The following is a 16,472-nucleotide window of genomic DNA, read 5'->3' as shown; positions in this document are numbered from 1 at the left end:
ACTTGGGAGAGTGCGGCACTGGGAGCGCAGCAGCGCTCCTGTGGCGGGTTCGGATCCTATATAGGGATGACCGGTGCGCTCACAGCGCTCACTGGCTGAGCGCGGTGCAGCCGGTCTCAAAAAGGACAAAAAAAAAGCTTATTGATAGATGATAAAGGTTTAAATGAAGGCAGCAGCCTTATGAATGAAAAGGGAAAGAAAGAGCCAAGAAAATTTTGAAGTAGATTTGATATGGGAATTGAGAGATGTAAATAGAGGTGACCCTCGATGATCTGGGAGGCCAAGGTGATGAGACTGGCTTTGTTGAATTTGGGGTGCCTATTGAAGAATTCAGATAACAATAATGAAAACAGATTTTATGTACTGTATAAATTCTGATGTTCTTAAAGATTTGATCCTCATTTCATTTTTGTGTGCTGTTTCCCGGGACCTGGGAGATGGAATCCTAAAGAACACCAAGATTTTTTTTTTTTTTTCCTTTTTGTCTTTTTTTTCGTGTCTGGCAACGGGATCACAACCCTCGGTGTTGCGCCTGCACCTCGCTCAGCCAGTGAGCGGCTGGTCTGTATGTGGGATCCGAACCCTCGGCGGGAGCGCCGCCGCGCTCCCAAGCGGCGCACTGTAGCAGTGCGCCACCGGGCCGGCCCCAGAACACCAAGATTTAATGGAGATGAAGTGTGGGGTAATTATGCAAGAACCTGAGTAGGGGTGCTACAGGTTGCATAGAGATGCAGGAGGAAGTGGACATGGAACCATGAGAGGAGTCTTTTTTTTTTTTTTTCCTTTACTAGGATGAAGTATTTGAGCACAGGAACAATGACTTGCTTTAACAACTTGTAAATTGCTTGGCGTATTGCAGTAGGTGCTCAGTAAGTGCTTGAATGAATGAATGAACAAAAGAAATCAGACAAATGCGATGTCACCGAGTATGGCACAATGATGGTTAAAACTGAAGAGATCATTAGACATTACAGAACAGTAAATAATGTGTGTCAGTTGCTTTTTAACCATTTACAGTTATGTCCATAGCTTATTGATAAAATTTAAAAATATACTAGCATGTGTAGGCTAAGAGGAATATTTTCCCCAAGTATCTCCACTTGAATTTCAATTGTTTTTAGTATACTATGACTTTTGGGAGTGTGAGGGGTAGGGAGAAATCTTTCATGTGGTGATACAGGGTTTTATTGACAAATGAAATGTGAATATGATTTTTCAGTTGACTTTTTGATAGCTTTCATTTGAACATTCTTTACTTTTTTGTGGCTTGATATGAAAACATGTTCACTGATTTAAATAGGATTGATTAGGAAAACATACTGTATACAGAGCGAGTGTCAGGAAACCTGGGTTCTAGTTCAGTTTTTATAACTTTGTTCAAATTGTTAACCTCCTTTGGGTTCTCTTTGGTGTTTGCAATCTCTAAAAGTCAAATCTGATTTATTTCCAAACAAATACTCCAGTCTGAGCATTTTTCAAGATCAAGACTTTATTCCCTATAGTAAATTCTCATTGCTCTTTATAATCCTGCCGTGTATTAGCATTGTGACCTTTGGGAAAGTTACTAAAATTGTGACGCTGTTTTCTATTCTGTATGTGGGGATTATAATGCTTACCTTACAAGGTGATTGTGAAGATTAAATTGGATGGTGAATGTACTTTAATAAAAGTGTTTAGTTCAGATATTCTGTAAAGCTGTTGTTAAGTGAGTTTTCTTATCATTCCTTATGACTATAGTAGAAATAACAGTCAAAGGCTTACAAAGTATATGAATAGTACTGATAAAACATTTTTTTTTTTTTTTTGTCTTTTTTCCGTGTCTGGCAACGGATCGCAACCCTCAGTGTTGCCCCCGTACCGGACCGGGGACCGGCAATGGGATTGCAACCCTCGGTGTTGCTCCCACGCCTCGCTCAGCCAGTGAGCGGGAACCGGTCTGTATGTGGGATCCGAACCCTCGGGCGGGAGCGCTGCCGTGCTTCCCAAGCGGCGCACTATCCAGTGCGCCACCGGGCCGGCCCTGATAAAACATTTTTGTGGTAATTGCACTGTAAGGAAACATCAGGATGTTGTCATAATTTATTTTTGAGCAAAAATTAATTTCTGTTGAGGATTTTTAACTTGATTAAAGAAATAACATTATTTGTTCTTACTAGATGCTTTGTTAAACATCTTAAAGTTTTTTACTAATTAAGAAATGTGTTCTAAGTGCAGTTTTGTCTAAAAGAATCATTCTGTGGTTTCTGCTTTTTTGGTACTATATTGATGTTTGGAAACATGAGTTACCTAGATGGCAGTTGTTGAAGTATATTTATTAAATATAAATAGTACATTATCTCTTTCATAGGAGTAGCAAATTTAATAGACAAATCAAGTGAAAGTACCTAAAAAGACTTCTGGTATTTATTTTAATCTGATTTGTGGCATTTTGTGTGTTTAATATTTTATAATCTATTTATCACTTTTAAAAAGTCACAATAAATGTCAAGTAAATAAAATTTTATGACTATTTTATTCTACATGGAATAGATTTAAAGGTCAACACTACTCTTTTATGTAGGTTATGGGTTCTACATGTGTGCTTTCAGAGCAGTAGTGTGAGGAAGCTTGAAGTGGGATGGCAGGACGGCCTCATCCCTATGACAGTAACTCCAGTGATCCAGAGAACTGGGATCGGAAATTGCATAGTAGACCTCGTAAACTTTATAAACATTCAAGGTAGGTAGAAAATATGTATTTCACATATCAAAGCTCTGCTAAAACTAATTATAAAGACTACTACTGCATTTGATTATGGCGAGTCCTAACAGAGGATGGGGACGGGTTTACAAAATATTATGAATGTTTGTATTTCTCCTTAAATAACTTTAAGAGAAACATTTCTTCCCTTTTAATTTTTTTATATTGGTATGTAGTTGGATATTTATTGCTGTCTCTAAATAACGTTAAAATCTCCTTAGTTGACTCCATGAGTACATGCTATAATTGACTTATTTGGGAATTCTGGCAAGACAGTTTAGCTCTTTGTATTTAAAACTCTCTAATAGGAATTTATTTCGTGCTCTAAATACATGTGTGTTTAGATTACACAGGATAATTTATAGGTTTATGTCAATGTATACCTTCATACATTTTTAACTATGTGAATGTATATTGTGTTGTCATCTTGATGCTAATAGAAAATTAATCTTTCTGAAATGACTCTACTGGTTCATTTAAAGTTTGATGCATGAAATGAAATTCATTTAATAAGTTTCAGCTCATCTATATATTGTTTTTAAAATTTTCATTTTGTGCTGTGAGACTTAATGAGGAATACCTCACTTAAAATACTTTGTGGTCTGATAATTTAAGGTATTCATTGACAGCTCATAAACTTCACATATTACAGGTATGTAAAGCATGTTTTCATAGAGGATTTTGCTTTATGAATGTTACTTAGGGGATGTTATTGAATATTTAACTTACTTGAATGTAAAATTCTCATGATCACTGATAATGAATACCAGCTTCCTTAAGTACCATAATATGAAATTCTTTTTGTAATTTTAAAGAAATAGTTCAGGTACTTTAAAACTATGTGCATATGCTATAGCCAGAAAATAGGAGTAACTGGTACTTTTTAAGTCTCCTCACAAGATGTTCTCCTTTATCATGAACTTTTAATGTGATGTGATCTAAAATGTTAAACGTTAAATTGAATTTACTAATTTTTAAGGACATACCAAATGGTATGAATGTTTTTTGTTTTGTTTTGTTCATTTTGCGTGTGCGTGTATGTGTGTAAGTATCTATGTATGTCAGTGTCCTTCAACTGGGGCTCTAGTTCTTTTTCTCTACTTAATGGATAATTATCTCGTCTTTGAGATTAAAAAGGTATTGGTTTTATCACATTAAGTGTGGAGCTATATTATATCTACACTGTTGTATATATATATTTTTCAGGTAAATTATATATTATCCTTCCTAGTTCTTGATATTTTTCTGCTGATGTACAATACTGCATTACATAATGAAGAGGTGACAAAGGTGAAAATAAGTCATCATTTGCTTTATAAAAGCTATACACATACAGGGGGAAAATTTTATAAAAACTAATAGTACTTTTCTCATTGCTGTTGTTTCATTTCAGTAATGAATGCCATAGCTCTTCTTGATAGCTGTAGCATCAAGAACTTTTTGGTGCTGTTTTCAGGTAGACTGTAGCAGTATTTAGGGTTATTTGAATGAAAAATATTAAAGTGAAATAGAAAATAAATACTAATAAGTGGGGGTTTTTTGGTTGTTTTTTTTTGTTTTGTTTTGTTTTAGTGGAAAGACCAAGAAATCCTTTGAGTTTATTTTAGCCTCATTCATAGAAAACCTGTGGAAGGAAGAACTTTTAGATATTTCTTGTTCTTATGTGCTTAGGAATGCATAACTTAGGACACTTAAAGTATGGCTTGACTTCTTACAAATGGTTATTTTATTTAATTTATTTTTTTCCTTTTTGTCTTTTTTTGTGTCCGGCAATGGATCGCAACCCTCAGTGTCGCGCCCGTACCGGACCGGGACCGGCAACGGGATCGCAACCCTCGGTGCTGCGCCCGCACCTCGCTCAGCCAGTGAGCGGGAACCGGTCTGTATGTGGGATCCGAACCCTCAGCGGGAGCGCCGCTGCACTCCCAAGCGGCGCACTGTAGCAGTGTGCCACCTGGCCGGCCCGAAATGGTTATTTTTTGAATTGATAGTAAATTAATTGGCTGAGAGGCTTTAAAATCTAACAGTCAGGAAGCATTATTGAGAACCTACCCTCAGTTCAGGAGAGATTTGCAAAAGTGTGTCAGGATATTGTTATGAAATGCTTTAATATCCACATATGGAACAACTAGAGGACTACAGGGCATTTAAACTGTGGTACTGAGTTGAAAAATAAGAGCTCAGAGAAGGAATCATTATCAGCTTGAGTAGGTGAAAATGAGACTTGAGGTAATCCTTGGATGATTAGAGTATTAAGTAGATGGAGGACATTTCTGGCAGGGACCTTCAGGAGCTGACCTTGACTGGATCTGAAGGTAGAGCTCTGTAGATAGTATTAATGTTCCCATTTGGTAGATGAAAAAATGAAATTAGTAAAATTGCTCAAGGTCATCCAACTTGTAAATGGCAGAGCTAGGATTTATAAACAAGTTTCTTATTCCTTTTCAAATTTTAAATAACTTACTTTGATACATGCAAAATACAGCAGGTATAATGAACCCCTGCTACCCATCAACCAGCTTCAAGTTACCAATTCATGGCTAATTATATTTCATCTGTGCCTCTGCCTACTCTCATCTCTTTTTTGAGTCTTGTGTATTTTATTTAAGGATGTTTGAGTGAAAAAAACAGGTTAAATACTGGCTTAAGTGTTGGGTTTATTTTTCTTGTACATAGAAGTGCAGGCAGGGGCCGATGTGTGTTTAGTGTCTTAAGGATATTAGGGTCAAAAATCTCTGATTTTCTTGGAATAAGAAACTTTCCCCTCATGATCACAAGGTGGATATTGTAGCTCTGGCCATCAAGTCCACCTTCTAGACAAGAAGGAGGAGGAAGGGAGCAGCGGAGAATGAGAAAGGACTTCATTTATATCAGGAAATTAAATTTCTCAGAAATTCCCAGCAGATATCTTCTTATAAATCATTGGCTAGACCCCTGCTATATGGCCATCTCTGTATCAGGGACACTGAGAAATATAGTTTTTGAACTGGGCACATTGCCACCTCAAACAGAATTGGGGATTTAAATTTATAAGAAGTAAAGAAATAATATACTTTTCTTTATTGGTTCAATTTTTGTAGGTAATCTAAAAGTCATCTTACTTAAAAATTTGTGTTTTGTTTTGTTCTATTTATATTTTGGAATAGACTGATATTTTTAGTCTTTTACTTTTGATTTTTTTCCCTACTGGTTAGAATAAAAATAAATTTTTCTACTTATAAAAGTAACAATAGTAGTTACTATCTTATTTCTGCTTACCATTGACATTTGAGTGTTTGGTGGTCATTGCCTTATAGTTTCTGTTCTATCTAATACAACTTTACGGTACTTTTCTTAACTTTCTTTCAAATGTAGATTTGGTATGTGTAACACTCTGTGATATAAAAGACAAGACCTAACAGAGAAGCTAGTCTGGACATGGATGGACTTTCAGGGTGTGTATGATCTCTCTGCAGATGGATACAAATGAATTAGGTAGTGTAAATTACTGAACTTTGTTTCTGTGTAAGTAGTTATACAGTTAATAACTATGTAGAGGGGGTTGGTAGCTATGCTGAAGATGTTAAAGATCATTTCGGTTGAAATGTATTTGGCCTGACTTGTGACACCTCTTTAAATTGGAGGAGTTTTTGCTATTTAAAAAAGAATAAAAGAAAGAACACTTTTCCTGTATACGGTTAAAATAGACAATATGATAAAAGCTACTGAATATTTGAATTGGGTAGAATACAGCTATATAAAAATCAAATCTGCAATCTGCTCATGTTACTAAAGATAAATGCATCATACATTCTATATAGACTATACGGCAAGAAATCATTCCAACATAGGAAGAAATACGCATGCTCATTTCTTCTGAGACTGCATGAAGTCTGAGTTTTCCAGTTTCCTTTTTAAGTCACTCCATAGTCTCAGCAGCAGTTCAGAAATGGAAAAGTTTGGTTGCTTTAAAGAATAGTTCTTGAGTGGATTCTTAAAGTACAAATAATATTTTCTCTTTGGTTTTAAAGAGAAGCTTTACTGCCCAGAATGGATACACAGTAAAATGATAGGAAAAAAAAAGAGTTAGCTGCATCCTAGTTTTCTAAAACCTGGCAAGCTGGCAGAGCTAGAATTAGCTTTACAGATGGCATTTGGCAACATATCTACATATCTCTAAGCCCTCCTGCGTTTTCTTCCAACTGTCTATCAATTACAATATCCAATCACTGCTCAGAGATGGAGAAATGGGATGATCGCAGCTCACACGATGCTGTTTGGTTAGAAACGTCAGTGCTGCACAACCCACGGCTGAGTCAGTGTCTGAGAAAATGAACTGAATTAATATATAAAGGGGTTTGTATCTCTGAACATTTAAAGCCTAAATAACCGCAACAGCATTAGTACACAGGAGAGGGAGGAAAGCTAAAGGAAGTCTTTGGATAGTTGAGGTAGGGGGAGACTGGGAAATTTTCTCATTATTCAGAGGATTCTTGAAGATGATGGAAATATCAGATGTGCTAAAGTTTCCTAGTAATGCCCAAGGATGCTGACCTGGCTTTCAGTGCTGCATTGTTTGAAAGAGCAGAGTCCCTTTATACTCTGGTTTTAAATTTTTTTTCTTGTTTTTGTGTGTCTACCTTGGCATATACTAAAGGAAGGTGTGTATTCGTTTACTCATGATATCTCTGGGTTATAATTATATACATATGCAAATATGAGAGAAAGATTGAGAGAGATATGTTTGGCCTTTGTTTCATTATGATCATTTACATTTCTAGATACGAAAGATCATATATGTGATTGTCAGTTTAATGGCAAGTTATTTAAAAGAAATAGAATGTGTTTTCATGTGTTTGATGCTTTGTTTTTTATTTCATGTAACTTGAGAATGCATTATGTGTGGTATTTTTTATAAATATCTTTAAAAAATTATTTAAGGAAAGACTAATTCTGAAATAATATTTTTTATATATTTGAAAATAAAATTCAAGATAGAGAAATGAAATAATTGAAATAATTTTCTAAAGAAGGAGTTGAATATCTTTTGAATGAATTAAGGATTAATTGAACCACTTAATTATATTAGTATTTCACAGGACTGAATATATTTGAATGATAATGCTCTAATGGTTAAAATGACTTACTTTCTAGTCTTATAGAACCTAGCCTTTGAATAGATGATCTAGATACTGTCACTGAAACAGAGAGTAAGCCAGACAAATTTGGGGATTAGTACAAATTGATTTTCAATGAGACAAAATTTCTAAATAAAGATAATTGTCCTTACTATGAGATTTTAAATCTTAACAAATGACATTGCTTACTTTATTAGGAAATTTTAGCACAATTTAAAACATTATGACTGATGGTTTTTTCCCTACAGCTGATCCTTCTGTAGGGCCATTTGGCATATACAGCATCTTAAAATTATTTTGAATATATTTAAATAGTTTGTAACATCCTTTCCTTGAAATGTGGGGAAGTTCTTGTGATATGCCCAATTTAATTTCTAAAAGTTTGAATGGTCATCTTAATGGTTTCTATGACTTATTTATGTGTATAGTTAGATTTGTGGTATCTTTTATTAGCTTTTTTTGTGGCTTTGGGTCCAGAAATATTTTTCTAAGCTTGTTTTAGTAATAGAGTTATAAAAGCAGAATTTCTATATAAAATATACTTCATATAGTTTATACTATACTTTATATACTATACTATACTTTATAGAATACTTTCCTCTGATTCTGCTGATTCTTTTAATGTAATAATGCCTATCTTATTGTAAAAGTGGTACATATTCATTATATAAATTTGGTAAGCATAGAAAAGCATATAGAAGAAAATGAAAATGTTATTTTATTACTTAAAAAATTTATATGCCAAAATATTTTTTAAAAAATTTCTGTATATATACAAAAATATAAAAGCACACATAGACACTTAAAAATGCTTTTTAGATATTATTGTTTGTATTGTTATATAACCTATCCTTTTTTAAAGAAAAAATTATGAACATCCTCTGTGTCATGAAATGGTTTTCTGTAGCATAATTTTTAAGGATTACATAGTGTTTTGTGAATATATATTTTATAATTTATTTTACCAATGTGAGTTCTTCTGGTAATTGATCAGAGAAAAGATCAGTGTGATTCCACAACATAAACTTATCCAAAAAGGAAGAATGTATTAGGGAGTTAAATAAAAATGTAATTTTGATATCTTTCTGACAGAAAAAGATCCTTAATGTGATTACACAGTTAACTTTTTAAAGATATGCACACTACTTTTAAAACAAAGTAGCTAAGGTTGCCATGATAAAGTATAAGAAGTAAATCCTTTAAAAAAATCAGGAAGACTAGGGCTCATACCAACTGGAGACTTTAAAAAAATGCTAAAACCAACCAAAAGGGTTTCTTTTATTACATTTAATTCAAGAAGGTAATCAAGGAAAGTGTAATAATAATAATACATGACAATGAGGGAAGGAAAAATTTTTTAGCTCTTATTTTGAAGTTTCTTTGTTAAAGAGGAAGAACAAACCACCACCACCACCACTACCAATAAAAATAACAAAGCAAACATTGCTAGGAAGGACATAAAAACCAATATGGGTATAGAGGTAAAGAATGCAACTAGTTAAATGAGTTGTCTTCTCAGCCATTTGAAATGTCTTACAGTTATAAAAGGAACTTCATATAGTATCTTAAAATTATTGGTATTACTTGTGGTCTTTGAAAGTTTTATGAGAATATGAAAACTTCTGAAAGATGAGAGATTCTGGGCCTGATTTTCAAACAGGTAGATGATTTTGGAACAAAAAATGAAAAGGATTAATTTATGACTAATGTGAAGAAAAACAGATTAAAAATAATCTGGAGTGGGTGTGTTAAAAATAGATTGTCAGACCAACTTTGGTCTGATGCAGTTAGTAGACTAAGCTTAGCTTTTGATAAAGTCTTTCTTGATACCCTTGGGTGTAAAATGAGGGAACAATGAATTAGCCACTAGTTGATTATGTTAACTAATTAACACAATTTTGGTTTTGAGTGACCCTGTCCAAAGGTCAATTGATCTTGGAAGGTGGCTTTATTCTTTGCTTGTTTTATTGCTCATTTAGCGGAAGCAAATTAGGAAATTTATAGGTGACAGTGATGAAAGAAAGATAGTAAAAAATATACTAAATGATTCAAAATGCTCTCTGAGGCTGGATTGTTTGACTAAATTTAAATGAATTACATCACCTGAAAAACACCACCATACATTAAGGTGGCATGGCTTTACAACATTAGGAAAGAAAAAGACCTGAGGGGGGGTGGTTGTCAGTAATCTTGATATAAAACAAAAGTACGATTTGGCTGTCATCATCCCAACTTCTTTCTCACCTCCTCCTCCCCCCTGTCCCAAACTATCTCAATTAATAGAAAAGAAAAGTAGACCCACTCTGCTATACACCAAAGTATTATTGTCTTTAGTTCTGTGTATATTCAGGAGGAAGGATGTGAAGAAGTTGGATGTCTTGTCAACTTAAGAAACGAAGAATTTAAGAGAAATCTTGGGGCAGCTCTGGGTGGATATTAGGAATCTCACAATAAGAGCTATCATCAAGTATTTGAAGAACTGTCCTTTGGAAAAGGAATTAGTCTTGGTTTGAGTCCAACTTGTTTGAAGTTAGGAGCATGAGCTCTAAAATTGAACTCCTTGGGTCACACCTCAGACCCATCACTTAATTAACTCTATGATTTCAGGTAAGTTGCTTAGCCTCTACACTGTCATTTTCTCAATTGTAAAATGGGGATAGTTTTGAGGGTTAGAGTGCTTAGTATTTGTGCCTGGTATGTACTAAATGCTCAAATGTTAAAATTATGTTGTTTTTCTTATTGTTTGGTCCCAGCAGGTAGAGCTAGGGCATTTATTTGTTCTCAGCCCTGGGTGATTATGCCCTGTAGTGGGCATTGACAATGTCTAGAGACATCTTTGGTTGTTATAACTGGGGGTAAAGGGCACTACTAGCATTTAGTGGTTGGAGGCCAGGGATGTAAATATCCTACAGTGCACAGGACAGCCTCCCTACAACAAAGAATTACTTGGTGTAAAACCCTGTGCTAGGGTCATGTAAAAAAGTTTGAACCTTAATGTTAAGGAAAAACTGCCTAAAAGTCAGAGTTTTCCAAAACTATTACAAAACTGTTTAAGAAAAAACAAGTTACCCTTCCTTGTTAGTAGCAGCAATAGGTCGGCCTATTCATGGGGACTTTATAGATGAGATTCAGGAATTAGATAGGTGTTTGGACTAGATTTTCTAAAAGGTTTTTCCTAAACTTAGATTCTGTGTTTCTATAGATATTTCTTAGAATAGTTAGACATAATGGAATTATCACCACCAAAGGGCATCTGATGGAAATTCTCTTAGTCCTTAATTTTATCAGTCGAATTGCAGTGTAGTTTAGATTTTTAATTTTCATTTTTTTAATGTTTGGGATTTTAGTGTGAGGCATAGGGGAGGGAATTTATTTATTTATTTAGGGGGGGACTTTTATTTTTTAACATTTATTTGTATGTATTTGTGGGGCACAGTGTGTGTTGTTTAAATACATGTGTATACTGCACAATGATTCACTTAGGGTAAATAGCATAGTTTTGTACCCATTGGCCCACCATTTTTCCTCTGTACCCACCCCCCCCACATCTTGTCATCTTATAACCGTTTATTCTACTCTCCTTCTATGAGAACCACTTTTCTCTCTCTTTTTTTTTTTTTTAGATTCCACCTGAGTGTGGAATATATCATGCAATATTTGCCTTTTTCTGCCTGACTTAGGTAACATGGTTTCCAGTTCCATCCATGTTGGTGCAAATTTACCTTCCCACAATTTACCACCCTTAGAAACCCAAACCCCTTTTCACAAACTTATCACCTTTATTAAAATAGTATATATTCTCCTGTGTCTAACTTCCTTTTTGGGTCTTCACTTCTTTTCTCTGAAGGTGCATGTAAAAAATTTTCTTCATGTGTGTAAAAATAAATAAGATATTGACATAAATAAAATATTGACATCAAAGTTCAGGAGACCCTTCTCCTGAACTTTGGACATACTATATATTCAGCTTCTTATTTGATATCTCCACTCAGATGTGTAATAAGCATCTCACTCTTAACCTGTCTAAGATATACCTACACTTTCCAAACCTAGTTCTCCCACTCTCATTCCCATTCAGTAAGTGGAACTTCCGTTCTTCCAGTTGCTCAGGCAAAAATAATGGAGTCATCCTTGACTCCTCTCTTTCTGTCACCTCCTACATTTAATTAATCAGCAAATTTCAGAGGCTTATTTCTTCAAAATATATTTAGAATCTAGTCCATTCTTTACCATGTACTATAACTGTGGTCCTAGTCACTTTTAGCTCTCATCTAGATAATTTTCAGTAGCTTCTGAAATGGTATCTTTATTTTACCTTTGCCTCCTTTATTCTTTTGTCCACTTTGCAGCCGGAGTGATCCTGTTAAAACATAAGTTAGATCATGTGACTCATACTTTGGTGGTACCCATTCCACTTAGATCAAAAGCAGAAACACTTTAAACGTTCTTTCAAAGCCCTTCATAATCTTGTTCTAATTTTGTCTGTCTAAGCTCACCTTTTTAACACCTTCTTTGCTTTCTGTGATCCAGCTATCCTGGCCTTCTTGAATGTCTTGAGAAAGCCAAAGACAACTCTTGCCATGGGGCCTTTGCACTTACTCTTCTCTCATATATCATCATAGTTCTATTTCTTACTTCTTTAGGTCTTTGCTCAGACATCTCCCCCTCAGAGGGTTCTTCCTTGACCACTCAAAATGGTGATTTTCTGCCCTCTTTATTTACCCCAGCTTTATTTTCCCTAATAGCACTTATCACCATAATATGATTTTTAATGCATATGTTCTATGTTTCTCTGCACTAGAATGTATTTATTTTGAGGGCAGGGACTTTCTCAGTTATACTCACCAGGACTAGAACAGTACATGGCAGATGATAGGTGTTCAGTGAATATATTAAAAGCTTTATTTAGAGACTCCTCAGTTTGGAGAGGTGCTTGCCTACCAACATCTTTCTTTATTTAAAGAAGTTCATAAAGCCAGAAACAAAGTAATAAACGTTTTAAAATCAGAAGAAACCTCCAGCTCCTTTGCTTTTCACATAAAAATTTTTATCATTTGAGAAAACCTTACCCTGTAGTACAATGTTAAAGTTTGACCATTAAGGGATACTTTTCTGTCAGAATTGTTAGTATCTAGGTCTTCATATGACTTCAGCTGAAATTTGGAAAGATACTCTGAGAGCAGTCATATAACAGTTTATCATGCTGTGCTGCTGCTACTGCTTTTGCCTCACTATGGTTGCTGACATATCTGGCGATAGGATTTTAGGAAGAAGAGAAAGATGTCAGGATTTAGAACTAGGATTAAAATTATCATCGGGCCATATTTCCTGCTAAAGTTGTCTTTTGTAGGGTAGTCTGAGATTTAGGTATCATTTAAAATATCTCTGTGGCAAAAAAATGTCTCAAACAATAAACTTATTGATGACCTTTAAGAGCTTAGCCCATTCTTCAGTTGAGAACTTCCCTTTTCAGTAATTAGCTGTTGTTTCTTGGGAAACAGACCATATAGCAAGCAGAAGAGCAAGCAGAAACTTTATAGCTGGCTAATTAAACCCAAAAATGAAACGATGAGAAATTGTCATTAAATCTGTTGCAAATGACTTTTTCTGTAAAGGGCTGGATAGTAAATATTTTTGTTTGAAAGCAGCCATAAACAATAATAAAGAATAGATATGGCTGTGTTCTAAAAAAACTATTTACAAAACCAGGTAATGGGTTGAATTTGGCCCATGAGACATAGTTGGCCAACTCCTGATTTAACTCCTGATTTAGGTAAAATACTTATAAAAAGGATATGCAAATCAGTTCCTTAAAAAATATATTTAATGTAAAATCGTTTAAAAGCTTTAGTTTAAAAAACTAGAACATAGGATATGAAATTTGTTAGAGTAATAAAAGCAGTTTATTCCCCTCCCCCCAAATAAAAATAGGATTTAAAGAATTGCTTCTTTATTGAGGGCAGACTAATTCAAATGGATAGGGACATCTAATCAGAAATTTACAAGGATGCACATATCATCTTTAAGAAAAAATGTTCTTAAAAGTTTGATTAAATATTTAAGAAATCTTGTAAATTGTAAAGCTTCGTATCTATATCTCTACACATTCACACACATATGTTATTGTTTGACAGAGAATAAACAGTTTACAAAGGGAAATGCTTAGATATTATGTGTTCTCTGAAACTTAAGCTGAATTTAACAAACATTAATAAGATGTACCAGTTTTGATGCTAGTTGCTAGAAGTGTTTAAACATAAGTAAGATAATTCCTCAAACCAGGAGTTAGTGCTATCACATATGGTTGTGCCAGGTATATACAGCATAATGGTGCCAGGTATGAGTACCATTCACATTATAGATACAGTTTTGTGTATTTGTCAACATCTTTCTAATATGAGTACTACTTATATCAGCTAGTACTGGAAATTTTTCTTGTATTATTTCTTTGGTAATATACTCCCCTCTTTTTCTGTTCTCTCTGGAACATATATTAGTTGAATGTTGACCTCCTTCATTAGTTCTGTAATTTTTTTTAATCCTTTCTCTCATATACCATTTCTTTGTCTTTTTGTTCTTTTGAGGATATTCCCAGTATTTTCTTTCAATTTCTGATAACCTTTTAAAATTTTCTGTTATTGTGTTTTGAATTTCTAGGAACTATTTTCTATTCTTTAATTTTAAAAAATAGAATCCCTGTCCTTGTTTTATAGATACAATTTTTTTAAATCGAATTTATTGATTGTAGTTTTGCTTTTACTTCTGTCTCTACATTGTCTGTTGCCTTTTTGTTATATCTATTAAACTTTTTCATTATGAAATAATTTTAGATGTACAAGAAAATTGTACAGTGAGTTCCCAGATGCTCTACCTGGTTTCCATTGATGATGTCTTTCGTAAGTGTAGTACATTATAGAAACCAGGAAATTGACATTGGTACAATGCTATTAACTAAGTTAATGACTTTTTCTTTTATTTCATTAGATTTTTACATGCACTCTTTCCTTTTTCTGGTACATAGTTCTGAATTCTGTAATGTTTCATCACGTGTATGGATTCATGTAGCCTTCACCACAATCAGGATACAGAACTGTCCATCAGCACGAAGAAACTCTATGGTGCCACCCCTTTGCAGTTACACCATCTCTCCAACTCTAACCTCTGGCAACCCCTGATTTGTTCCTTTATCACTATAATTTTGTCATTTTGAGAGCATTATATAAATGGAATCATATAGTATATAAACATAGGTTTGGTTTTTTTCATTCAGCATAATGCCCTTGAGATCCATTCATATTGTTGCACATATCAATAATTTGTTCTTTTTTATTGTCCTTAAGTATTTCCGTTTTTTGATGTTATTGTAAATGGTGTTTTTAAAAATTTCATTTTCAGATTGTTCTTTACCTAGTATATAGAAATATAGTTGATTTTAAAATACTGATTTTATATTCTTCAACCTTGCTAATAAACTCATTAATTCTATTACCTTTTTTTATTAGAGTCTGCAATAGATGATCATGTTGTCTGCAAAGAAGGACAGTTTTACTCCTTTACCAAAGTGAATGTCTTTTCTTGCCATTTTGTACTGGGTAGAATCTTCAGTACGTTGTTGAAGAAAAGTGGTGAGAGTAGACATCCTTGTCTTGTTTCTGATCCTTGTTTCTGATCTTAGGAGTGTGCATTTGGTCTTTGCCCACTAAGTATGATGTTGGCTGTAGGTTTTCCATAGATATTCTGTATCTGGTTGATGAAGTTCCATGGTATTGCCACATTGCTGAGGGTATCTTTCTTTTTTTTTAAAATTCAGAAATGAGTTTTGGATTTTGTCAGATGCATTTCTTGTATCTATTGAGATACATGTATTTTCTTTATTAACCAGTTAATATGGTAGTTAGATGGATTGGCCTTTGAATATTCAATGAATCTTGTCTTTTTAGGATAAACCCCTTTAGGTAATGATGTTATTATCCTTTTTATATGTTGCTGGGTTTGATTTATTAAAATTTTGTTTAGAATTTTGCATCTGTTCTAAGGTTTGTAGTTTTTTTTTTCTAAGATGTTTTTGTCAGATGTTGGTGTCTGGGTAAGTTGGCTTCATAGAATGAGTTAAGAAATACTATCTTCTCTTCAATTTTCTGGAAGAGTTGTGTAGGGTTGGTATTATTTCTATGTTAAAGGCTTGGTATAATTCATCAGTGAAGCCATCTGGGCCTGGAGTTTTATTGGAGGGAATTTTTTAACTACAAATTCTATTTCTTTAATAGATACAGAACTGTTCAGTTTATCTATTTCTTCTTGAGTGAGCTTTTGTAGGTTTGAATTTGTTCAGTTCTTCTAAGTTGTTGAATTTATTGGCATAAAGTTGTTTGTAATTTTTTAATTGTTCTTTTATTTATTTTTTATTGGATCATAGTTGATTATACATATTTTTGGGATTCAGTGTTGACATATGTTGATCAAATCAATATTACTAGTGTATATATTGTTACAAATTGTATTTATTCTTTGTGCCCCTTGTCCAGTCTCTCCCTCCCCACTCCCACCACTGATAACCCTAGATTTCTTCTCTCCCTCTGAAAGAGTCATGGTTACTCTGTTGATTTGTTGCCTAGA

General features: G+C 34.0%; 1 protein-coding gene across 1 annotated transcript in view; it reads left to right on the top strand.

The window, feature by feature from the left end:
* Window positions 1–16,472, top strand: part of LOC103610023 (BTB/POZ domain-containing protein 10) — a gene marked incomplete at its 3' end in the record, with an annotated part of 47,546 nt that overhangs the window by 18,883 nt on the left and 12,191 nt on the right. The window contains exon 2 of the mRNA XM_008594263.1: window positions 2,561–2,718. Coding sequence (XP_008592485.1) covers window positions 2,618–2,718 — 101 coding nt within the window. The remainder of the gene's footprint in view (window positions 1–2,560; window positions 2,719–16,472) is intronic.

The sequence above is a fragment of the Galeopterus variegatus genome, unplaced genomic scaffold (assembly GCF_000696425.1).
Source record: "Galeopterus variegatus unplaced genomic scaffold, G_variegatus-3.0.2 Scaffold10483, whole genome shotgun sequence".
Taxonomy (NCBI): Eukaryota; Metazoa; Chordata; class Mammalia; order Dermoptera; family Cynocephalidae; genus Galeopterus; species Galeopterus variegatus.
Note: the sequence above shows the minus strand (reverse complement) of the source record. Positions and strands in the feature narration are given on the sequence as shown.